The sequence below is a fragment of the Pelobates fuscus genome, chromosome 5, assembly GCF_036172605.1.
Source record: "Pelobates fuscus isolate aPelFus1 chromosome 5, aPelFus1.pri, whole genome shotgun sequence".
In the NCBI taxonomy this organism is placed as follows: domain Eukaryota; kingdom Metazoa; phylum Chordata; class Amphibia; order Anura; family Pelobatidae; genus Pelobates; species Pelobates fuscus.
The window spans coordinates 302,789,324-302,814,625 of NC_086321.1; the positions used below are offsets into that span (position 1 = coordinate 302,789,324).

The window sequence follows — 25,302 nt, forward strand, 5'->3', positions numbered from 1 at the left end:
TGCGTTGCAATAAGAACCTGAGGTTTTGGGCGTAGTATTGTATTAACTCCACAGGTGTAGATTTAGGGAGATATTTACCGATTAAACAGCTTTTTAAAAATATAATATTATAAAAGCATCCAGATGGAATTGTTGTCAAGTAGTTACTCTTGGTTTCTATGCTACCCTCTGACAATTCATGGATACATGGATCGGAATAGTAAATGTATGATCAAGTTTCTAATATTTTATATATATATTTTTTTAATATACAGGAATACACGTGCCCTCGGTGCGAGTCAGGATTCATTGAGGAGCTCCCTGAACCAAGGCACACGTGAGTCTTTTTTATTTATTTTATTTTTATTTTTTAATGTGTCATGGCCATTTTACTAAAAACTACATTGGCTTTTTAAAAATATTCCAGCCCCACTTATGGAGCACTCATTAAATCGTGCTGTATTCTACAGGCACTAGGGTGTCTCTTAGTAGAATATGATAACCCTGTCTTTTATAATGTTTTTCCCATCTTAAACATATCTTAAAAGCTGCATCACTTTTTCTGGGGTAGATTGTAACCACCCCCTGGAAACAAGTGGAAATGAAAGTTCTCTTTGTAGTTGTTAGTCTTGCATAGTCTGCAGCATTTTCCCACAAATATGAAGCTCGAAAACTTGAAAAGAAGGAAAATGGAGGTGGCACCTGCCCGCACAGCACAGTGACTTTTAGCGGCTCCTGCATCTTACAGCAAATATTGATTAATATTTGCGGATACAAGCCAACTACACAGTGAGAGGGGATAAGTTGGTGTCAATGGAGATACCAGTTAAGCTGCTTTTACTGCAAAAATTGCCAGAAAATGTGGCCTACAAGCATGCCTGGCGTGCGGAAAGCAGTTGCTCCCTTCTTCCAAAGATGGCTGAAACCTTAAAGTCTGTGCCCTTGTCCCCCTCCCTCCTGGGCCGATGTGGGTTATCCCAGTCCCAAGAGTACACCCCAACAATCTCAGGCACCTACCACTGCTGGTGGAGAAGGCGAGTAACATGGCTCAACCACAGTCTACACCGCACAAGCTAGAGGCTATATTAGGGTTGCCACCTGGCACAGCCAGTATTTGATGCTGTGTGGCCGATGTCGGTATTGCAAAAATACCGACAGTACAATTGCCGGTATTTTTCTGTGAGGATAAAGTTCTGCAATAAGTTTTGCAGTTAAGCTCTTTTAAAGGAACACTATAGTGTTAGGAATACAGGTTTGTTGCTGGAGTACATGTTTAGCTTACGGCCACCCTCAGAATAGGGTTAAAAGGTATTTAAACTTACCTTTTCTCCATTCTGCACTTGTTGTGCTGCGGCTGGCCCCACCTCTATGGCTGTGATCATCTCAACCAATTTAATGCTATCCCGTAGGAAAACATTGGGAGTCTATTGTGCATGCACTGCCATAATCTGCATCTGCTCATAGAGGAGACAGAAAGGGGAAGTAGATCTGCAGCTACTGTGAGCTAGCTAATCTTGTTCAGTAGAGAGATTATCTACTAAACAAGTTTTACTTTTTATTTTTTCATTCCCTCCCTTTCTTCTTTATAGGAACTCAGAGAATAATACCAGCTCCACTGGAACAGAACAAAACAGAGATCCTTTTGAGGTGAGGAAACTGAACTTTGCATTTGGCAACCTGTTTGCCTTTTATGATTTGTTTATCTTACAGTAAATTGGTATTAACCCTTTAACATTTTTACGGCTTCCATGCCGTCCACATTTAAATGGGCTTTAAAGCCGTTGCAGTGACATGGAACGTCGTAATGGCTTTTTTTTTTTTTTTAAGACTGGGGGAGGCGGCGGCCCAGTCAGTTCTCTCCCTCCTGGATCAGGCCCCCACGGGCCATGCAGTCTCTCACAGAGCAATCACATGGCCACAATAGCAGCTATGGATCTGCATGCAGTGGGATTGCCTGGGCTCGCTCTCTCAATATATATATATATATATATATATAGATAGATAGAGAGAGAGAGAGATACATAAATAATTATAGAAACATACACGTAGACTTTAAATATATTTAAATTCTCCGTGTATATGTAATTTATTTAACGTAATTACCTGATTTTACTAATTAGAATTTGAGGGACCTGCCTGACAACCCATGCAGACAGTCCAGAGAATTTCATTTTCAAGCCCTATATTTAACCGTGTAACATTCCAAAACACCCATAAAACCTGTTCATAGGTGCTACGGTTATACTCTGGAGACTTCGCTGAACACAAATATGAGTGTTCCAAAACAGATCATGACTAATCCATAAACATGGATTTTTTTGTGTGTAAAAAAAAAATGCAAAAAACGCCACTACCTTTGCACAGGGTTTGTGACTAAGTGGCTACTAAAAAAGAGAGGACATTCCCTGGGTTGTCCACTTTTTCAAATGGTATGCCATGATGGAGGGGGAATTCTCATTCCTGGGCTATCATACGGTTTTAAATGCAACACAACCAATCTGTCTAAATTCAATGTGCAGACCTGGAAATGGGCAAGCCTTATATTTGACCCTAGTTTCCAAAACACTATAAAACCTGGACATGGGGCAGGAGGGTAATGTTGTACTTGTGAGAGATTACTGAGCACAAATAGTGTTTTAGAGCACTAAAACAAATAATGCTGATTATGTCATACGTGAAAGGGCAGTTTTGTGTAAAACAATGCAAAAAAATATGAATGCCAACTTGGGCCAGTGTTTGTGACGAAGTGGTTAATTGGAAGGACTGGACAAAACTCCATTTTGAATGACCTGGAGTGTGTACTTTCTAAATGGAAAGCCATGATCGGGTAATTTTCATTCCTGGGCTGCCATACGGTCCCAAAATCTGACAACATTCAACATGTAAAAGCTGGAAAGGGGAACTTGCTATAGTTACCTCTGTAACTTTCCCAAACAACATAAAACCTGTACATGGGGTTACTCGTCAGACATCGCTGAACTCAAATACTTGTAATTTATTGCAGTAAAAGCTAATGTACAGTTAAAATGCCACGCAGAACTAAGAAAATACAATTGTTTAATTTCTCGAACTTTTTTTTGTTTGTATTCCTATTAGGGGTGCACCGAAATTTTGGCCTATCCCGTTTCGGCCAAAAATAGGTAAAATTTGCCAAAATAAAAAAAAAAGAAAGGGGGGGGGGGAGAACAATATGGGGGGGGGGAGAACAATATGGGGGGGGGGGGAGAACAATATGGGGGGGGGGGGAGAACAATATGGGGGGGGGGAGAACAATATGGGGGGGGGGGAGAACAATATGGGGGGGGGGGGAGAACAATATGGGGGGGGGGGAGAACAATATGGGGGGGGGGAGAACAATATGGGGGGGGGGGAGAACAATATGGGGGGGGGGGAGAACAATATGGGGGGGGGGAGAACAATATGGGGGGGGGGAGAACAATATGGGGGGGGGGAGAACAATATGGGGGGGGGAGAACAATATGGGGGGGGGGAGAACAATATGGGGGGGGGGAGAACAATATGGGGGGGGGGAGAACAATATGGGGGGGGGGGAGAACAATATGGGGGGGGGGGAGAACAATATGGGGGGGGGGAGAACAATATGGGGGGGGGGAGAACAATATGGGGGGGGGAGAACAATATGGGGGGGGGAGAACAATAGGGGGGGGGAGAACAATATGAGGGGGGGAGAACAATATGAGGGGGGTGGGGGGGGGAGAACAATATGAGGGGGGTGGGGGGGGGAGAACAATATGGGGGGGGAGAACAATATGGGGGGGGGGAGAACAATATGGGGGGGGAGAACAATATGGGGGGGGGGAGAACAATATGAGGGGGGGAGAACAATATGAGGGGGGTGGGGGGGGGAGAACAATATGAGGGGGGGAGAACAATATGAGGGGGGGAGAACAATATGAGGGGGGAGAACAATATGAGGGGGGGAGAACAATATGAGGGGGGGAGAACAATATGAGGGGGGAGAACAATATGAGGGGGGGAGAACAATATGAGGGGGGGAGAACAATATGAGGGGGGTGGGGGGGGGGAGAACAATATGAGGGGGGTGGGGGGGAGAACAATATGAGGGGGGTGGGGGGGGAGAACAATATGAGGGGGGTGGGGGGGGGGAGAACAATATGAGGGGGGTGGGGGGGGGAGAACAATATGAGGGGGGTGGGGGGGGGGAGAACAATATGAGGGGGGTGGGGGGGGGGAGAACAATATGAGGGGGGTGGGGGGGGGGAGAACAATATGAGGGGGGTGGGGGGGGGGAGAACAATATGAGGGGGGTGGGGGGGGGGAGAACAATATGAGGGGGGTGGGTGGGGGGGAGAACAATATGAGGGGGGTGGGTGGGGGGGAGAACAATATGAGGGGGGTGGGGGGGGGGGAGAACAATATGAGGGGGGGGGGGGGGGAGAACAATATGAGGGGGGTGGGGGGGGAGAACAATATGAGGGGAGTGGGGGGGAGAACAATATGAGGGGGGTGGGGGGGGGAGAACAATATGAGGGGAGTGGGGGGAGAACAATATGAGGGGAGTGGGGGGAGAACAATATGAGGGGAGTGGGGGGAGAACAATATGAGGGGGGTGGGGGGGGAGAACAATATGAGGGGAGTGGGGGGGAGAACAATATGAGGGGGGTGGGGGGGGAGAGAACAATATGAGGGGGGTGGGGGGGGAGAGAACAATATGAGGGGGGTGGGGGGGGGAGAGAACAATATGAGGGGGGTGGGGGGGGGAGAGAACAATATGAGGGGGGTGGGGGGGGGAGAGAACAATATGAGGGGGGTGGGGGGGGGAGAGAACAATATGAGGGGGGTGGGGGGGGGAGAGAACAATATGCGGGGGGTGGGGGGGGAGAGAACAATATGCGGGGGGTGGGGGGGGAGAGAACAATATGCGGGGGGTGGGGGGGGGAGAGAACAATATGCGGGGGGTGGTGGGGGGGGAGAGAACAATATGCGGGGGGTGGTGGGGGGGGAGAGAACAATATGCGGGGGGTGGTGGGGGGGAGAGAACAATATGCGGGGGGTGGTGGGGGGGAGAGAACAATATGCGGGGGGTGGTGGGGGGGAGAGAACAATATGCGGGGGGTGGTGGGGGGGAGAGAACAATATGCGGGGGGTGGTGGGGGGGAGAGAACAATATGTAGGGGGGTGGGGGAAGAACAATATTGGGGGGAACCAATATGGGGCAGAGGGAACCAATATGGGGCAGGGGAAGGGGGGGGGGAACCAATATGGGGCGGGGAACCAATATGGGGAAGGGGGTGGGGGGGGAACCAAAATGGGGAAGGGGGGGAACCTATATGGGGCGAGGGAAAGGGGGGGGGGAACAAATATGGGGCAGGGGAAGGGGGAGGAGAACAATATGGGGCAGGGGAAGGGGGAGGAGAACAATATGGGGCAGGGGAGGGGGGGGGGGTACCATTAAAAGAGAAGGGAAGTTTTTCATATTAGATTCATTAAATTCATTAAAAACTCCAATATTAAAAAAATTATAGGAAAATATTTTTTTTTTATAATTTGGGGGAAAAGTCATTTTCGGCCAAGAATTTTCATTTCGGTGCACCTCCTAATTCCTATAAAATTGTTTCATATACTGTATAAATATTTGATATGAAATGTAACCCCTGTTTCTACTGAGCAAAATTATATATAAGTGCAGGTGCACCTAATATGAAAGAGGTAAATTATGGTTGAACAGACAGTCAAATTCTCGAGTTTGTTTTTATCAGAACCTGTGCTATTGCCTCTGTCCTGAACAGGTTAATAACCCACATTTTTTCATTCACTTTCTGCTTCCTTAAGGGTCTAGAATCCACACGGTTCACTTTGCCATCCGGTTATGGCCAAGTTACATTTGGAATTTTCAATGAAGGCCTCGACTTCCCTATCTTTAGCTCAACTGCTCAAACCGAGGAGACTCGTGAAGGGGAGAGCAGGAGAGAGCAACAATCACGACAAAGATATAGTGCTAGACAGCCACGTGCTAGGCTGAGCACAAGGCGAACTGCAGGGAGGCATGAAGGTGTGCCTACGCTGGAGGGGTAAGAAGCAACTAAACCAATTTGAAATGGAGAGATTACACTCTCAAAGTTCTGCAACACAGAACCAGATTTTACCAATATCTGCTCATGTGATATGAAACAGTATGCAATTTTTGCTGTACAAGTCAGATAAGAGATGTTTTTTTTTTTTTTTTTTTTTTTACTCCCCTGCCCTTCCCATTGTTACATGCTATATGTAAACCTCCTTTTGATTCATGTTCATTAACCCCTTAAGACCGGAGGGCATACTATTACGCCCTATTTTAAGCGGCTCTAAACGCCGCCGGGCGTAATAGTACGCCCTCCGTTTTTTTTTTTTTTAACTTGGTGGCCGCCGATCCCACGCCGGCGGACGCGGTTGGGTGGGGACTCCTGAGTGGGGTGGGGACTAGCTGGCTGAGGCATTGCCAGCAGGGGGACTAACTGTAATGACCGTCCCCCTGCTGGCTGAAAATAAAATAAAGTTAATAAGTGTAAAAAAATATAATAATACACTTAGATCATATATATATATATATATATATATATATATATATATATATATATATATATATATATATATATATATATATACCGGACCAACAACATCCTAACATACACCATGAACTTACTCGTAGTGAGCTTATTACCGTGTAAGGACAGGAGTGGTTGCGTTGGAGCCATAGTACAGAAGGCAAGAAAATTGTCAAACTTCCACCGGACACCATTTATTACTAGTGGAATAATAGGTGATAGTGACCGTCTGTCCTTTGGCGCTAGTTTTGGTATGGTGTAGGGATAGCAGATGGTGATCTTGTACCTTCACCAGATTTGACCTTGTGATGAAGTTGGGTGAGTTATAGTTAGTAGTGGTGAACTCTTTGGGCCGAAGAAAACCGTAAAAGGCCAAATAGATGGTTGTTTTAATTATGCGATTTAGTATGGGCTTCGAATGGTGAGGTGTCTAGCAGATTTGACAGTGACTGAAACAATAGATCGTGGATGGGTAGTCTGGATGGTGAGGGTATAGGGGTGGAGTCTTTAATACCTTTAAGTATGGCTTTAACTTGGTAGGATGACAGAAAGCGTTGTCTGTTAGGCCAAGTGGTGAGGATGTGATGTTGAATACCTGTGATATACAACTTAATGGTATTGAACCATAGTGTTAGATGAAGATTGATATCCTTCCCCTCCAAAATGTCCTTTTTAGTGTTTGCAGGCACCATGTGTGCTGGTTTAATGATATGTGGGTCTTTCAGACCGGTTGGTATATTACCCGGTAGGGGGTCCAGGCGCACCGTAGCGACCGGATTCCCTAAAGTAACAGATGACCGTTGCTGGCTATCTGCATCCATCTTGTCGAGTTTATCTGTAATACGACCCAAAGAGGTCAGGACTGAGGACAAAACCGTATGCAGATCAGAAGACTGGCTGCCACTGTACCCTTCCCCCGCCCCTGAGTTATTCATCAGTCTGTATAATTCTGCTTTCCTAGCCGTAGCAGGGAAAGGAATACTTCTTTCTTAATTCGGCAGTGATCCTAGGAATAGTCCATGCCCTGAGTGATGCAGGGCACGCGTTGTCGTGACCCCGGGATGGAGTGACCGATCTAGCCGGTGTACTGGGGATGGACAAATCTTCCCCGCCTTCAGGTGCTTGTGACATGCTACAACATAAAAATGTTACCTGGGGTCCTACCCAACTGGCTGGTGTAACTAATGCCAAGCGGCGAAAGTATTACTTAGTAACGTGACAGGTGAGGCCCTATTAGTTGCCAAGCGGCTTTGAGAGGCACTATCTAGGATTTGGCTTGTGTGGGGTACGTGGCCATTGGCATTATGGCAGGGGGAGATGGCCTCTCCGTGACTTGTAATAGCATAAGACAGAATGGACATGACAAGTGAGGCCCTCTCTATGCAACCAAGCGAGGCGGCTAGCTATGAATTGGCCTGAGGGAATGCCGTACCTCCGAAATGAGGATGGATGTTGGCCTCGCGGGACCACTAACGTAAGGCGTAGAAGGCCAGAAAAACATACCTAGAGGCTCCTATTGTGTATGCCAGAATATCTGTACTAATACCCGAAAGGGTAGGTAGGGAGGGAGGAATAATCGAGAAAAACATGACGTACCTGATGAGCAAGTTGCAAGATAGTGTGATAAGGTGATACAGGCGATCTGTAGTAACCTACAAGAGTATGTACCCCTTAATCCCCTGCTATTCTGATACCTACCAGTAATTACCTCAATAGTAGGAGACTGGAACCAAATGCTTAAAAGAGCAAGAGCACTATACCTAGTAATACAGACAAAAAAAACATATAAGGACACAGGTCTTGCGTGATCATTAAGGTATAATTAATCCTGATTACTGACCTATGTCAAGTGAAAAAGTTGGTAGATTAGCAGCCCACCGTGGAATTGCTGTTGAATACTGAAAACATAAGAGGTCCATAATCCTCAAAATGCTAAGCATTATATGTGACCATATGTCCTGTATATATATTTGATACTAAAATGGTGTATGTGTTAATTATAACCAAAAGTATACCGTAGGCCGAGTATTATTAGAAAACCATGCTCCTTATGGCAGAATTTCCAGACATATATCCTACCAAACTAATGTGTCACAATTACTGCTACCAAAAAGCTCTGTAACACGTAATTGTTCCAGCCGTGTATGTCATAACATATGTCATAACATATGTCTAAAAATATGCTGTGATAATACCTAAATCAAAAATGCATTTTAATGCCACATGTCCTAACCTATATTACCACCAGGGGTCGTTGAACCATAATTTAAGAGCAATCAGTAATGATAACCAGCCACCAGAGGTCGCCCTAGTGCCTATAACAAGTTTTAACATCTGATTTAAAACGGATTTCCCGCACGAATAAACATTTAAACATTGATATGTACTGTATATAAGCCGTAACCGAATGCCGGTATTCGTGTAATTATGTACCGCACTGCTACCGTACGTGTGATCGTCGTATAGTGATGACGTAAACCGGCCGCGCCAAAAATTGCGACGGCCGTGTAACTCTACGATTTTTGCCGCACGAACAAACCCCGCGGCTGCCCAGCCTAAAGGTGAAGCCAGCCAGCAGAACCCGGAGGGAACAGGACCCTGGAAGCCGACCACGGAGACCCAGGTACGCAGAATGGCGTCAGGAAACGACCGGAAGTGACGATCTCTCTCCTACAACTCGCCAGACCTAACAGGTAATGAGGGAAGGGCTGGCGCTCCTTAAGAAGGGGAACCAAGCCCCTCCCACAACTTCAGGCCACGTATGTGTATGTGTATGTGTATGTGTATGTGTATGTGTATGTGTATGTGTAATATTTTTACATAATTGGGTATCTTAATGAGCTGCCTGACAACCCATGGCGAAAGTAAAGGGAATTTAATTTGATAGCACTATATTTAACCCTATAACTTTCCAAGACACCATAAAACCTGTACATGGGGGTACTGTTCTACTCGGGAGACTTCGCTGAACACAAATATTGTTTCAAAACAGTAAAATGTATTACAAAGATGATATCGCCAGTAAAAGTGACGTTTTTTGCACTTTTCACACACAAACGGACGATATTATTGCTGACACTTTTTACTGTTTTGAAACACAAATATTTGTGTTCAACAGTACCCCTCATGTACAGGTTTTATGGTGTTTTCAAAAGTTACAGCGTCAAATATAAGGCTTGTGTTTCATTTTTTTCACATTAAAATTCGCCAGATTGCTTACGTTGCCTTTGTGACCCTATGGTAGCCCAAGAATGAAAATTACCCTTATGATGGCATACCATTTGCAATAATAGACAACCCAAGGTATTGCAAACGGGGTATGTCCAGTCTTTTTTAGTAGCCACTTAGTCACAAGCACTGGCCAAAATTGGCGTTTTTTGCATTTTTCACACACAAACAAATACTAACGCTAACTTTGGCCAGTGTTTGTGACCAAATGGCTACTAAAAAAGACTGGACATACCCCATTTGCAATACCTTGGGTTGTCTACTATTGCAAATGGTATGCCATTATGGGTGTAAATTGTATTCCTGGGCTAATATACAGTCCCAAAACACCATAAAACCTGTACATAGGGGGTACTGTTTTACACGTGAGACTTTGCTGAATACAAATGTGTATTTTATTGCAGTAAAAGCAAACAGTATTATGACATTGACAGTTAAAATGTCATGTAGAACTAAAAAAATAACATTTCTTATTTTCTCCCATTTTTTTCATATTAAATTATGTTTCATAGCTAAATATTTGATAGTAAATGAAAGCCCTGTTTCCCCTGAATAAAATGATATATACCGTATATACTCGAGTATAAGCCGAGGTTTTTCAGCCCATTTTTTGGGCTGAAAAACCCCAACTCGGCTTATACTCGAGTCAGTCTGTATTATGGCAATTTGCATTGCCATAATACAGACTGGGGGGAGAGGGGGGCTGGCAGAGCTGTAACTTGCCTGTCCTGCAGCTCCTGTCAGCTCTCTCCTCCTCTGCGCCGTCCGGTCAGCACCTCGGTCAGCTCCCAGTGTAAGTCTCGCGAGAGCCGCGGCTCTCGCGAGATTTACACTGGGAGCTGACAGAAGAGCAGAACGGACGGCGCAGAGGAGGAGAGAGCTGACAGGAGCTGCAGGACAGGTAAGTTACAGATCTGCCAGCCCCCCTCTCCCACCCACTGAACTGCCACTGGACCACCAGGGAAGGAGAGCCCCCCTCCCTGCCATATATCAAGCAGGGAGGGGGGACGAAAAAAAAAATATATAAATAAAATAAGAAATAATAATATAATAATAATAATAAAAAAAAATTAATAATAACAAAAAAAAGGGGTATAAGGACCACTATGGGGGGGGGGGGGGGGGGGTATAAGGACCACTATGGGGGGGGGGGGGGGGGGTATAAGGACCACTATGGGAGGGAGGGGGTGGGTTAAGGACCACTATGGGAGGGAGGGGGTGGGTTAAGGACCACTATGGGAGGGAGGGGGTGGGTTAAGGACCACTATGGGAGGGAGGGGGTGGGTATAAGGACCACTATGGGAGGGAGGGGGGGTATAAGGACCACTATGGGAGGGAGGGGGGGGTATAAGGACCACTATGGGAGGGAGGGGGGGGTATAAGGACCACTATGGGAGGGAGGGGGGGGTATAAGGACCACTATGGGAGGGAGGGGGGGTATAAGGACCACTATGGGAGGGGAGGGGGGGGTATAAGGACCACTATGGGAGGGGAGGGGGTGGGATAAGGACCACTATGGGAGGGAGGGGGTGGGATAAGGACCACTATGGGAGGGGAGGGGAAAGTAAGGACCACTAGGGGAGGGGAGGGTAAGGACCACTGGGGGGGGGAGTGAAGGAACACGGGGGTGGGGAGGTAAGGACCACTGAGGGAGGAGGAGGGGAAGTCAGGACATATGGGGGGGGGGGGAGGGGGCGGCAAATTTTTTTTTGCCTACGGCGGCAAATATCCTTGCACCGGCCCTGCACACACTGCATTCACACACTGCATTCATACACACACACACTGCATTCATGCACACACACACACTGCATTCATGCACACACACACACTGCATTCATGCACACACACACACTGCATTCATGCACACACACACACTGCATTCATGCACACACACACACTGCACTCATACACACACATACGCACACACTGCATTCATTATACACACACTGTAAATAAATATTCAATTAATATATTTTTTTTAGGATCTAATTTTATTTAGAAATTTACCAGTAGCTGCTGCATTTCCCACCCTAGTCTTATACTCGAGTCAATAAGTTTTCCCAGTTTTTTGGGGTAAAATTAGGGGCCTCGGCTTATATTCGGGTCGGCTTATACTCGAGTATATACGGTAATAAGGGGGGCTGTATTTAATATGAAAGAGGTGAATTACGGTTGGACAGACATATAGCGCTAATGCAAGGTTTTGTTTACGTTTTGTTTTGATCACAACGTGTACATTTGGCTCAGTCCTTAACCCCTTCCCGACCGGGGACGGAAATTTTCCGTCAACCTTGTCCTTCAGTTAAGGACCGTTGACGGAAAATTTCCGTCATTTACTAAAGTTAACCCCAGATCGCGGCGATCGCGGAGTTAACGGTGCTCCGGTCTGCCTCTGTATTAGAGGCAGACCGGGAGCACCCGATTGGGCTATCCCAGCACCGGTGCTCGCTCTGACAGCATGTCAGAGCGAGCACATGTGCTCAATGTTACTTGCCTTCCGAGTTCTGTGTGAAGTGCAGGGAGACGGATCAGTGCTGATCCTCCTCTCCCTGTGTGTAAAAAAGAAAAAATAAATTTAAATCCCACCCCCCCTTTCCCCTGATTTTAATAAAATGAACCCCTTCCCTGCCAATTGATCACTGACTACAGTGATCAATTGGCAGGGGATACATTTTAATGTCATCTGATTATTTTTTTTAACCCCTTTTTTAAAATTTATTTTATTAATTAATTTAAATATTTAAAAATTATATATTTAGCTAGCTGGGATGGGTGGAAGTTAGTGGGGAATTGGGGAATTTGGTGTTAGGCTAACTAGGGGTTAACGTTAAAAAAACTTTTAAAATGAGCTTTAAAAAGGTAAAAAAAAAAACGTAAAAATGTTTTAGTAACGTTTAATTAAAAAAACAAAACACCCCCCAGTCTAAATAAAAATTAACCCCTTCCCTGCCAGTTGATCACTGCCTACAGTATTATACTGTGATCTAATTTTTTTAACCCCTGAGGATTAATTAATTAATTTATTTTTAACCCTCAGGGGTTCAATTTATTTAATTAATTTAAATATTTTATAATTATATATTTTGCTAGCTGGGGTGGGTGGGAGTTATGGGGAATTTATGGTTAGTGCTGCTTACTGCTAGTTAGGGGTTAACGGTAAAAGAAAAGTATTAGAAAAAAATGTAAAAGTGTAAAAAAAGTTAAGAGTGTAAAATATTTAATAAAAAAAGTTTAAGAATGGGTTTTACAAAGTAAAAAAAATACATTTAAAAATGCTCATTACCACTACACTTGGTACAAGTTAGCGGAAAAATGATCCCACGCTAAGGTTCAAAATATGCCTTTTGAATTACCCTGGGATGTCTTCTTTAAAAATTGGTATGCCTTCATGGTGTAATTGGATTATATAGCCTTGTAAAATACTCTAAAATGGGACATGGACACAGCGTAAAAATTAAAAGTTGAAAAAAAAAAAATGGAATGGCTGTGTCGCAAATGTGCCCCTTCAATGTCCACATATACCTGGCAAAGGTACATACGGGGGTATTTCTGTACTCAGCTGACATAGCTGAGCAACATATGAAGTAGTATACAGTCGTAGTACACATAAGGTTTGCAAAATATACTGCGCAAACTCACTTTGTGTGTCAAAAAGGCAGAAAAAAATTCTTATTACCACTACACTTGGTACAAGCTAGTGAAAAAATGATCCCACGCTAAGTTTCAAAATAGGCGTTTTGAAATACCCTGGGATGTCTTCTTTAAGAAATGGTATGGCTTTATGGGGTATTTGGATTATATAGCCTGGTAAAATACTCTAAAATGGGACATGGGCACAGTGTAAAAATTTAAAGTTTGAAAAGAACTGGAATGGCTGTGTCCCAAATGTGCCCCTCCGATGTCCACATATACCAGGCAAAGGTACATACGGGGGTATTTCTGTACTCAGCTGACACAGCTGAGCAACATATGAAGTATTATACAGTCGTAGCACACATACGATTTGAAAAATATACTGTGCAAATTCACTTTGTGTGTCAAAAAGGCAAAAAAACGCTTATTACCATTACACTTGGTACAAGCTAGCGGAAAAATGATCCCACGCTAAGGTTCAAAATATGCCTTTTGAAATACCCTGGGATGTGTTCTTTAAGAAATGGTATGCCTTTATGGTGTAGTTGTAATATGTAGCCTGCTCAAGTGCTCCAAAGTGGGACACGGACGCATCAAAACCCTCCATGAAAATTCACACTTAAAAACCTTAACTTGTTAAGTCTCTTTTACAGCAGTGTAACTTCACAAAATAGTGTCTAGGTCAGGGGTAGGCAACCTACGGCACTAGTGCCATGCACGGCACTCGAGGTGTCTTTGCACGGCACTCAAAGCTGCTAGAGCCAAACGCACTCTGGCCTATCAGGAGTCCCAGTAAAACTTCAGATATCTGCTAATATGAAGAGGTGGTGAAGGACAATCTTCAATTTATGCATTGCAGCACATAGAGGAAGTGATCTCAGATCACTTCCTCCCAGCACTTGTGAATGGGAATCCACACTGTAGTAGAGCAGCCCTCCACAGCTATCGCAGCTCCTGTCATTGACCTGTAGCTGGCCAGCCTGGTCCCCACTGGAACCCACCCACACTGCTAGATATACACAGACCTGCAGAATAAGCCTCCCCTCATACAAATAATATGAACAGCCCCCCCCCCCACACACACACACACACACACACACCACACAATCCCCACAAACGCAACACCACTAACAATCACACAACCCCACATGCAGCCTCTCATGTGCAATACCCCAAACAGCCCCCACACACTACCAAACACACAATGAGACATCCATCCACACACAATTCCACAAGCAGCCCTCATACACAACCCACATTCATATGTATCATACACGATACCATAAACTAATAATGAACATATACAATATAAAAGCTCATACGCACAAATACAACGATACAAAGCAATAACAGTAAAAAGAACACAAGCAGAATACGGCAGCATACACACAATTTAAAAAAATAGGATCGGCACGCTACGGGACATCACAATCCTATATCGGCACAGTGCTGCTAAAAGGTTGCCTACCCCTGGTCTAGGTCATACATTGGGCGTATTGTTTTACTCAGAAGACTTAGCTGAGCATAATTTGGGGGGTATGAACTTGGTGGCACATATGAAATTTACAAAATGCCCAGCAAAAATGTAATCCGTATGTGTAAAAAAAAAAAAAAAAAAAGCCCCAAATTATTTTTTACCACATACTTTGGCATATATTGGTGAAAAAATGGGTGCATGTTAAGGCACAATATGCACCATATGAGATACCCTGGAGTGTCTACTTTTACAAATGGTAGGCCTTTGTGTTTTTTTTTTTGTGTTTTTTTTTTTTGAACAGTCAAACTGCTATAATACCCCAAATTGAAGCATAGGCCCATTAAATCCGCCTCTACTGTAAATGTTGAAACGGACAGGTCTCCTATATGGCATTGAAGCTTCACGAAATAGAGCCAAAGACATACAATGGGGGTATCGTTGTACTCAGCAGAAGTAAGAGAGCACAAAATAAAACTTTGTACAGGAATAACACGCACCAACTTTACAAAATACACATGAGAAGTTCTTTGTTAAAAGTTTGTGTGCCAAAAACCCCCAAAAACTAAATTTTACTCCAATATTTAGCAGAGATTGGCGGTGAAATGGCTACTTAGAAAGTGTCAAAACAACCTTAGGACAATAGCCTGTGGTGTCTACTTTATATAAATATATACTTTTGTGTGACAATTTTGTTTTCTTTTATGGCTATTAATCTTACAAGACAAACATACCAAATTCTAAAATCGCTCCACATTAAAAGTTCATTTTACTTCTTGTGCTTTGTGACATGTATCTACCATAATAAACTTAAAATCCCAGACACATTATATATTCTGTAAATCAGAACAACTAAATAAATTTATTTTTAATTGCTTTCTTTAACCTGCACTAACTAGGCACACATTATTATTGCAAAAACTGTAGAAAAAACACATTTCTCTATTTTTTTTTTTGCATTTTTCTCTATTTTTTTTAAATTCTTTATTTTTAGGTATGCAGGTAGGTACAACAGTGCCTGTGTCGCCACAACAGCGTTAGCATGCTCGTTTAGCATATTTATATTGGTACAATAATGTGGCATGTTAGAGATGCATTTTTATTTTTATTTTTTATTTTTCCCCATCTTGACAAAGGTAGCATGCAAAATGTGTGCATTTACGGCTTATGCAAAAGCCCAGTATTTTACATCATAGATGAATGTAGTTATACAGTTGCCTATACAATACATGTAACAACAAGCGCATTTGACGTTAGGCTTATTTAGCTACTTGCCAAGGATTTTTAAAATTATATGAATTTTGTATTTTTCAATGTAATAAATTTGGCGTAAACAATAAGACAAACGTTATAACATTCCGGCGTGTGCAAAAGCCTGTGTCGGTCAATGGAATATCATTATACGGTGGGTAGGTCAGTACCCAATCTCTTTTTACTCATCTCTTTTCTACCGTCAGCCTGTGGAAATACACAAAATATTGCTACGACCGACTGTCTATTTGCCTTTCCGTCATCGTACCTCCAATCATTTTCTATGTCTACAGAGCGTTTGCCACGCTATCGCTTATCGTATTGCATTCGACACACGCTCGCTCCCATGTAAAGCATGGGGAGAGGAAAAAGAAGAGAAAGGAAGGAAAAGAGAGGAAATTATAGACATATAAAAGGAAATGAGGGGCCCCTGTAGCGTGCGGCGGGAAATATGGGCGATCCGGACCATACCGCTTGTAACCACGTTGCATTCCTATAGGCACTTTCTATAGCGACTGCCTATCCTGCCATTTAGCTTCCCATAGGGCTCCTCTCACTCACCTCCCTGTCCCAGTGGGCTGTTATCCCAGTATTCCCAAATTTTTTGGAACGCTGCTGTGGTGCCTTTCACCCTGGCTGTGAGGTCATCCATTAATCTACTATCCCTAACCTTAGAACATACTTCTGTAAAACTCGGTCCCTCAAGCGCCAACCACGCTGTCGCTATCGTTCTACGTGCACTTAGAGTGATTTTGTGCAATAATTTTTGCTCCCTCCTAGTCCACCCCTCCACTGACCTATTCAGGAGGTATACCCACGGGTCCATAGCTGGTGATCTATAAAAGATCTGTTGCACTAAGTTCCGATTTCCAAAATCTATGCACGGTCGGGCATTCCCACCACATGTGAATGTACGTTCCTCTATTACCGCACCCCCTCCAGCAGTCATCAGTGGTTATTTTATGCATTCTTAATAGCTTCACTGGGGTGGTATACCATCGGAACATGGTTTTCCATGCCTGTTCCTGAAGCATCACGCACATTGATGTATTTTTGTTTGCCTCCCAGATCTCCTGCCATTCAACACCCTCCAGGGCCTCGCCCAGGTCCCTCTCCCACTGGTCCGTGTAAGTCAGTCTGCCCCACTCCGTGTTTTCGGAGCTAAGGTGGGCATACAGCAGCGTTATTAAACCCTTCGGTGCTCTCTCTGCCGCGCACAGCCCCTCGAAGAAGGTCAGCTGTCTACAGGCTGCCGTTTTTATGTGGGAGCGGTTAGCAAAGTCTCTTAAGTTGCACGTATCTGAAAAAGTTGGACGGTGATAAGTGATGATGTTGCTGAATGTCTATGAACTGCACTATTTCTCCCCCCTGGAACATGTTGTCTATTCTCTGTAGACCGACCCTTTCTATGTTCCGAAATTCCCTCGCTGCCATACCCGGGGGGGGGGGGGGGGAAGGCTCTGTTTCGAAGCAACGGCGTTAGTGGGGACGGGAACGATGCCAGACCGTAATTGACGTTTGACGCATCCCATATACGTATTGCGTTCAAGATGGCTGGGCACGTGTATTTTTTTTAAATAATAAAAAAGTATATATATATATGTGTGTGTGTGTATGTGTTACATCAAATTAAAGCCCTTTTATGTCCTTTAAAAAAAACAGTATATAATATGTGTCGGTGCAATAAACGAGAGAGATGCAAATTGCAGTTGAACGCATACAGCAAGAAAATGCAAAAATTGCTTGTCATTAAGCGTAAGACAAGCTTCTGAAGCTGTGTCCTTAAGGGGTTAAATATATTGTGTATATCCAGTAGGGATCGACTGATATTGATTTGGTTTTTAAAAAAATCATTTTTAAAGCCGAAACCAATACCGATAATCTGTGAACTTTCAGGCCGATAGCCGATAACTTACCGATATTCTGTACATTTACCATTTTGCAAAAAATAAACTATTTCTAAAGGTAAATGCACAAAATATACATGCCACAGTGGATGCAGTGTGTTTAGACAGGGGAGCTGCGTGTGTATGTGTGTGTAGTGGATGCAGTGTGTGTGTGTGTGTGTGTAATGCAGTGAGTTTGTGAATAGTGAATGTAGTGTTTGTGAATAGTGAATGTAGTGTTTGTGAATAGTGTATGTAGTGTTTGTGAATAGTGAATGTAGTGTTTGTGAATAGTGAATGTAGTGTTTGTGAATAGTGAATGTAGTGTTTGTGAATAGTGAATGTAGTGTTTGTGAATAGTGAATGTAGTGTTTGTGAATAGTGAATGTAGTGTTTGTGAATAGTGAATGTAGTGTGTGTGAATAGTGAATGTAGTGTGTGTGTGTGTATAGTGAATGTAGTGTGTGTGTGTATAGTGAATGTAGTGTGTGTGTGTATAGTGAATGTAGTGTGTGTGTGTGTGTGTGTGTATAGTGAATGTAGTGTGTGTGTATAGTGAATGTAGTGTGTGTGTATAGTGAATGTAGTGTGTGTGTATAGTGAATGTAGTGTGTGTGTGTGTATAGTGAATGTAGTGTGTGTGTGTATAGTGAATGTAGTGTGTGTGTGTATAGTGAATGTAGTGTGTGTGTGTGTGTGTATAGTGAATGTAGTGTGTGTGTGTATAGTGAATGTAGTGTGTGTGTGTATAGTGAATGTAGTGTGTGTGTGTGTGTATAGTGAATGTAGTGTGTGTGTGTATAGTGAATGTAGTGTGTGTGTGTGTGTATAGTGAATGTAGTGTGTGTGTGTGTATAGTGAATGTAGTGTGTGTGTGTGTGTGTATAGTGAATGTAGTGTGTGTGTGTGTGTGTATAGTGAATGTAGTGTGTGTGTGTGTATAGTGAATGTAGTGTGTGTGTGTGTATAGTGAATGTAGTGTGTGTGTGTGTGTATAGTGAATGTAGTGTGTGTGTGTGTGTATAGTGAATGTAGTGTGTGTGTGTGTGTGTGTGTATAGTGAATGTAGTGTGTGTGTGTGTGTGTGTGTGTAGTGAATGTAGTGTGTGTGTGTGTGTGTATAGTGAATGTAGTGTGTGTGTGTGTGTATAGTGAATGTAGTGTGTGTGTGTATAGTGAATGTAGTGTGTGTGTGTGTATATAGTGAATGTAGTGTGTGTGTGTGTATAGTGAATGTAGTGTGTGTGTGTGTGTGTGTGTATAGTGAATGTAGTGTGTGTGTGTGTGTATAGTGAATGTAGTGTGTGTGTGTGTGTGTATAGTGAATGTAGTGTGTGTGTGTGTATAGTGAATGTAGTGTGTGTGTGTGTGTATATAGTGAATGTAGTGTGTGTGTGTGTGTATAGTGAATGTAGTGTGTGTGTGTGTGTATAGTGAATGTAGTGTGTGTGTGTGTGTGTGTATAGTGAATGTAGTGTGTGTGTGTGTGTGTATAGTGAATGTAGTGTGTGTGTGTGTGTGTATAGTGAATGTAGTGTGTGTGTGTGTGTGTATAGTGAATGTAGTGTGTGTAGTGAATGTAGTGTGTGTGTGTATAGTGAATGTAGTGTGTGTGTGTATAGTGAATGTAGTGTGTGTGTGTGTGTGTGTATAGTGAATGTAGTGTGTGTGTGTGTGTGTATAGTGAATGTAGTGTGTGTGTGTGTGTGTATAGTGAATGTAGTGTGTGTGTGTGTGTGTATAGTGAATGTAGTGTGTGTGTGTGTGTATAGTGAATGTAGTGTGTGTGTGTGTGTGTATAGTGAATGTAGTGTGTGTGTGTGTGTGTATAGTGAATGTAGTGTGTGTGTGTGTGTGTATAGTGAATGTAGTGTGTGTGTGTGTGTGTATAGTGAATGTAGTGTGTGTGTGTGTGTGTATAGTGAATGTAGTGTGTGTGTGTGTGTGTGTGTGTGTGTGTATAGTGAATGTAGTGTGTGTGTGTGTGTGTGTATAGTGAATGTAGTGTGTGTGTGTGTGTGTGTGATTTGTGTAAAATCGGGGGGTGGAGGAGCATTTTTTATGTATTTATTTATTTTCCCCCCATTCCCTGCTTCTTACCTGGCCAGGGAGGGGGGATATGGCATTCCCTGGTGGTCCGGAGACTTGGACTGTGCAGAGGGCCCAGCAAGCGCTTACTTCCCTTCCTAGATGCTCCCTTCAGCTGCCCTGTCTAAATATCGCGGCCAGTGTGCCGCGCGGAGCGTTGCCATGGTAACCCGTGGCAACGCTCCGACGGCTGCTGTGTATAGTAAATGTAGTGTGTGTGTGTGTATAGTGAATGTAGTGTGTGTGTGTGTAATTTGTGTAAAATCGGGGGGTGGAGGAGCATTTTTAATAAAAAAAATTGTATTTATTTATTTCCCCCCCATTCCCTGCTTCTTACCTGGCCAGGGAGGGGGGATATGGCATTCCCTGGTGGTCCGGAGACTTGGACTGTGCAGGGGGCCCAGCAAGCACTTACTTACCTTCCTAGATGCTCCCTTCAGCTGCCCTGTCTAAATATCGCGGCCAGTGTTCTGCGCGGAGCGTTGCCATGGTAACCCGTGGCAACGCTCTGACGGCTGCTGTGTATAGTAAATGTAGTGTGTGTATAGTGAATGTAGTGTGTGTGTGTATAGTGAATGTAGTGTGTGTGTGTGTAGTGAATGTAGTGTGTGTGTGTAGTGAATGTAGTGTGTGTGTGTGTGTGTGTGTAGTGAATGTAGTGTGTGTGTGTGTGTGTGTGTAGTGAATGTAGTGTGTGTGTGTGTAGTGAATGTAGTGTGTGTGTGTGTGTGTGTATAGTGAATGTAGTGTGTGTGTATAGTGAATGTAGTGTGTGTGTGTATAGTGAATGTAGTGTGTGTGTATAGTGAATGTAGTGTGTGTGTGTGTATAGTGAATGTAGTGTGTGTGTGTGTATAGTGAATGTAGTGTGTGTGTGTATAGTGAATGTAGTGTGTGTGTGTATAGTGAATGTAGTGTGTGTGTGTGTATAGTGAATGTAGTGTGTGTGTGTATAGTGAATGTAGTGTGTGTGTGTATAGTGAATGTAGTGTGTGTGTGTATAGTGAATGTAGTGTGTGTGTGTATAGTGAATGTAGTGTGTGTGTGTATAGTGAATGTAGTGTGTGTGTGTATAGTGAATGTAGTGTGTGTGTGTATAGTGAATGTAGTGTGTGTGTGTATAGTGAATGTAGTGTGTGTGTGTATAGTGAATGTAGTGTGTGTGTATAGTGAATGTAGTGTGTGTGTATATAGTGAATGTAGTGTGTGTGTATATAGTGAATGTAGTGTGTGTGTATATAGTGAATGTAGTGTGTGTGTATAGTGAATGTAGTGTGTGTATAGTGAATGTAGTGTGTGTGTATAGTGAATGTAGTGTGTGTGTATAGTGAATGTAGTGTGTGTGTGTGTGTATAGTGAATGTAGTGTGTGTGTGTGTATAGTGAATGTAGTGTGTGTGTGTGTATAGTGAATGTAGTGTGTGTGTGTGTATAGTGAATGTAGTGTGTGTGTGTGTATAGTGAATGTAGTGTGTGTGTGTGTATAGTGAATGTAGTGTGTGTGTGTATAGTGAATGTAGTGTGTGTGTGTGTATAGTGAATGTAGTGTGTGTGTGTGTGTATAGTGAATGTAGTGTGTGTGTGTGTGTGTGTATAGTGAATGTAGTGTGTGTGTGTGTGTGTGTATAGTGAATGTAGTGTGTGTGTGTATAGTGAATGTAGTGTGTGTGTGTGTGTGTATAGTGAATGTAGTGTGTGTGTGTATAGTGAATGTAGTGTGTGTGTGTGTATAGTGAATGTAGTGTGTGTGTGTATAGTGAATGTAGTGTGTGTGTGTGTATAGTGAATGTAGTGTGTGTGTGTGTATAGTGAATGTAGTGTGTGTGTGTGTATAGTGAATGTAGTGTGTGTGTGTATAGTGAATGTAGTGTGTGTGTGTGTGTAGTGAATGTTGTGTGTGTGTGTGTATAGTGAATGTAGTGTGTGTGTGTGTATAGTGAATGTAGTGTGTGTGTGTGTATAGTGAATGTAGTGTGTGTGTGTGTGTGTGTGTGTGTGTGTATAGTGAATGTAGTGTGTGTGTGTGTGTGTGTGTATAGTGAATGTAGTGTGTGTGTGTGTATAGTGAATGTAGTGTGTGTGTGTGTGTATAGTGAATGTAGTGTGTGTGTGTGTGTATAGTGAATGTAGTGTGTGTGTGTGTATAGTGAATGTAGTGTGTGTGTGTGTATAGTGAATGTAGTGTGTGTGTGTGTGTGTGTGTGTATAGTGAATGTAGTGTGTGTGTGTGTGTGTGTGTAATTTGTGTAAAATCGGGGGGTGGAGGAGCATTTTTAATTTTTTTTTTTTATTTATTTAGTTTCCCCCGTCCCTGCTTCTTACCTGGCCATGGAGGGGAGGGATATGGCATTCCCTGGTGGTCCGGAGACCTGGACTGTGCAGAGGGGGCCCAACAAGCGCTTACTTACCTTCCTAGATGCTCCCTTTAGCTGCCCTGTCTAAATCTCGCGGCCAGTGTGCCACGGGGAGCGTTGCCATGGTAACCCGTGGCAACGCTCTGACGGCTGCGGGACTCGCAAGATTTACACAGGGGAGCTGAAGGGATCTGCTGGGAAGGTAAGTAAGCGCTCGCTGCTGGCCCCCAGGACCGCCGGGCTTGTCATGGGCCCGACGGTCCTGGTATGTATTATCGGCAATATCCGTATCTTTATTGGCTGATACCTATATTGCCGAAAATACCGAATATCTGCCGATAATATCGGCCAGACCGATAATCTGTCGATCCCTAATATCCAGGGTACCATGACGTTTATGGTCTTGCACTCTACTGTTTGCAATAGACATGGATGAGGTCCAGCTTGTGTGGTTTACATCATTATATCGTGCAAAACAGAGCAGAGGATTTTGCAAATGTATTAATCCTCCCCATGACTTCTAGTGTGTGTGTTTGTGTGTAATCCATGGGTAGCTTTATTTATTGTTTTTGGTGCCTCATTTAGTTCTTACATGTTTCTATCATTATAGGATCATTCAGCAGCTGGTGAATGGGATTATCGCACCCACAGCTATGCCAAACTTGGGACTGGGACCATGGTAAGTCTCTGGACATTCGGCATATATTACTTGAAAATCCATGCATGGTAATATAAGCATCAAAGTTGATCAATACCCTTTTTATAGTCCAGTGGATATTACTCTCTCTGACAGCATGCTTTTGCATGCTTGTATAGTTTGTGTGCAGGGTACATGAGTCCTCCTTTAGGATTTACATGACTCTCCATATGACTCTTGAGCTATGTATGCAATCTGATAAACCTGTTTGTGTTTGTTATACCTATTTAATATATAGATCCAGTATGTATCTCCCCCATAGGGAAATCTATTATTGGAAAGTAAACAATTATGTCCTCTCTATCCTTTTCTAAGTTGCTTAAATAATTTGCCTTTTATGTGTCTGAATTACATCTCTATCTCTCCAGGGGTGTCCTGCATTCCAATCCTATGGATTATGCATGGGGAGCAAATGGCCTGGATACCATAATCACACAAGTAGGTGTTTTTGGTGGTGGACCCATTCTTTTATGGCTGCTGTACCAATGTCCAAATGTTAATTAGCTGGATATTTAGATATTAAGCAGCCACAACATTAAAACCACCTGCCTTATATCATGTAGGTCCCCCTTGTGCTGCCAAAACAGCTCTAATGCATTGAAACACGGACTCCACAAGATCTCTGAACGTGTCCAGTGGTGTCTGGCACAAAGACATTAGCATCAGATCCTTTAAATCCTGCAAGATGCAAGGTGTTGTTCCAACACATCCCATAGATGCTCAATCGGATTGAGATCTGTGGAATTTAGGGGCCAAGACAATACCTTGAACTTTGTCATGTTTTGCAAACTATTCCTGACATTTCTTTGCAATGTGGCAGGGTGCATAATCTCGCTGAAAGAGGCCACTGTCATCAGGGAATACCATTGCCATGAAGGGATGTACATGGTCTGCAACAATCCCTAGGTATGTGGTACATGTCAAAGTAACATCAACATGAATGCCAGTACACAAGTTTTCCCAGCAGGACATTGCCCAGGGCATAACACTGCCTCAGCCAGCCTGCTTTTTTCCCCCAGTGCATCTTGCTGCCATCTCTTCCCTAACTACACACACGCACCTGGCCATCCACCTGATCTAAAGAAAACCTTGATTCATCAGACCAAGCAACCTTAATCTTTTGCTCTGTAGTCCAGTATTAATGCTCACGTCCCCATTACAGGCGCTTTTGGCAGTGGACAGGGGTCATCACGGGCATCATAACTGATCTATGGCTACGCAGTCCAAAACGCAGCAAACTGTTATGCACTGTGTGTTTTGACACCTTAATGTTGGCCATATATTTTCCAACATTAAGATTTTCAGATACAGTAGCTCTTCTGTGCGATCGGACCAAACCGAAAAGCCTTTTCTCCCCACATGCATTATTGAACCTTGGGTAATCATGACCAAGACCTTGGTTTACCAGTTTTCTTTCCTTGCAGCACTATTGGCACTGTATTGTAGGAACACCCCACAAGACTTCCTGTTTCTGAGATCTGACTCCATCATGACTTGTCAAAGTCACTCAGACCTTTTTACTTGCCCATTTACCTGCTTTCAACACACACAATAAAATAATATACTGTTCACTTGATTATGTCCCACCCATTGGCAACTACCACTGTAACAATATAAACAAGATTATTCACTTCATCAATCAGTGGTTTTATTGTTGTGACTAATCAGTGTATACGCTAGATTTCATATGTTTTTCTTGCTGAAATTGTCAACACAATAAGTGTTTTACAGGGTGTCTTTTAATTTGTTCGAACCCATATACGGATGACCTTTCTCTCATGTATTTTTTTTTTTTTTTTTTTAAACCTCTCCTTTCTGCCTTCTCTCTTCCACTCCTTCCCCCTTCTTTTTCCCTCCCCCTTTCATTCATCTTCCTTTATTTTCAACTTTCAACACATACAAGTTACTTAACCAATTTGAAAACACGGGACCTCCTCCTGCTGATAATGAGAAAATCCAGGCTCTCCCTACAATCCAGATAACAGGGGAGCATGTTGGTAAGTGAGACTGCTTAGCACCAGTAATCCATGTTAAAACAGTTTAAGTCTTAGAGTAGATTATGTCACCACATATCCCTGAAAAAGATTACTACTTCTCTCTTTTATAGAATGCTATTCATAGAAGCAATTCTTATGTACCTTTTA

At 43.3% G+C, this 25,302-nt stretch overlaps 1 protein-coding gene across 1 annotated transcript in view; it reads left to right on the top strand.

Moving 5' to 3' along the window:
- Positions 1 to 25,302, top strand: part of RNF126 (ring finger protein 126) — a 75,985-nt gene that overhangs the window by 24,997 nt on the left and 25,686 nt on the right. Inside the window, exons 2-7 of the mRNA XM_063457336.1 lie at positions 255 to 316; positions 1,569 to 1,626; positions 5,794 to 6,032; positions 23,072 to 23,140; positions 23,527 to 23,596; positions 25,062 to 25,155. Of these exons, the coding sequence (XP_063313406.1) occupies positions 255 to 316; positions 1,569 to 1,626; positions 5,794 to 6,032; positions 23,072 to 23,140; positions 23,527 to 23,596; positions 25,062 to 25,155 (592 nt within the window). The remainder of the gene's footprint in view (positions 1 to 254; positions 317 to 1,568; positions 1,627 to 5,793; positions 6,033 to 23,071; positions 23,141 to 23,526; positions 23,597 to 25,061; positions 25,156 to 25,302) is intronic.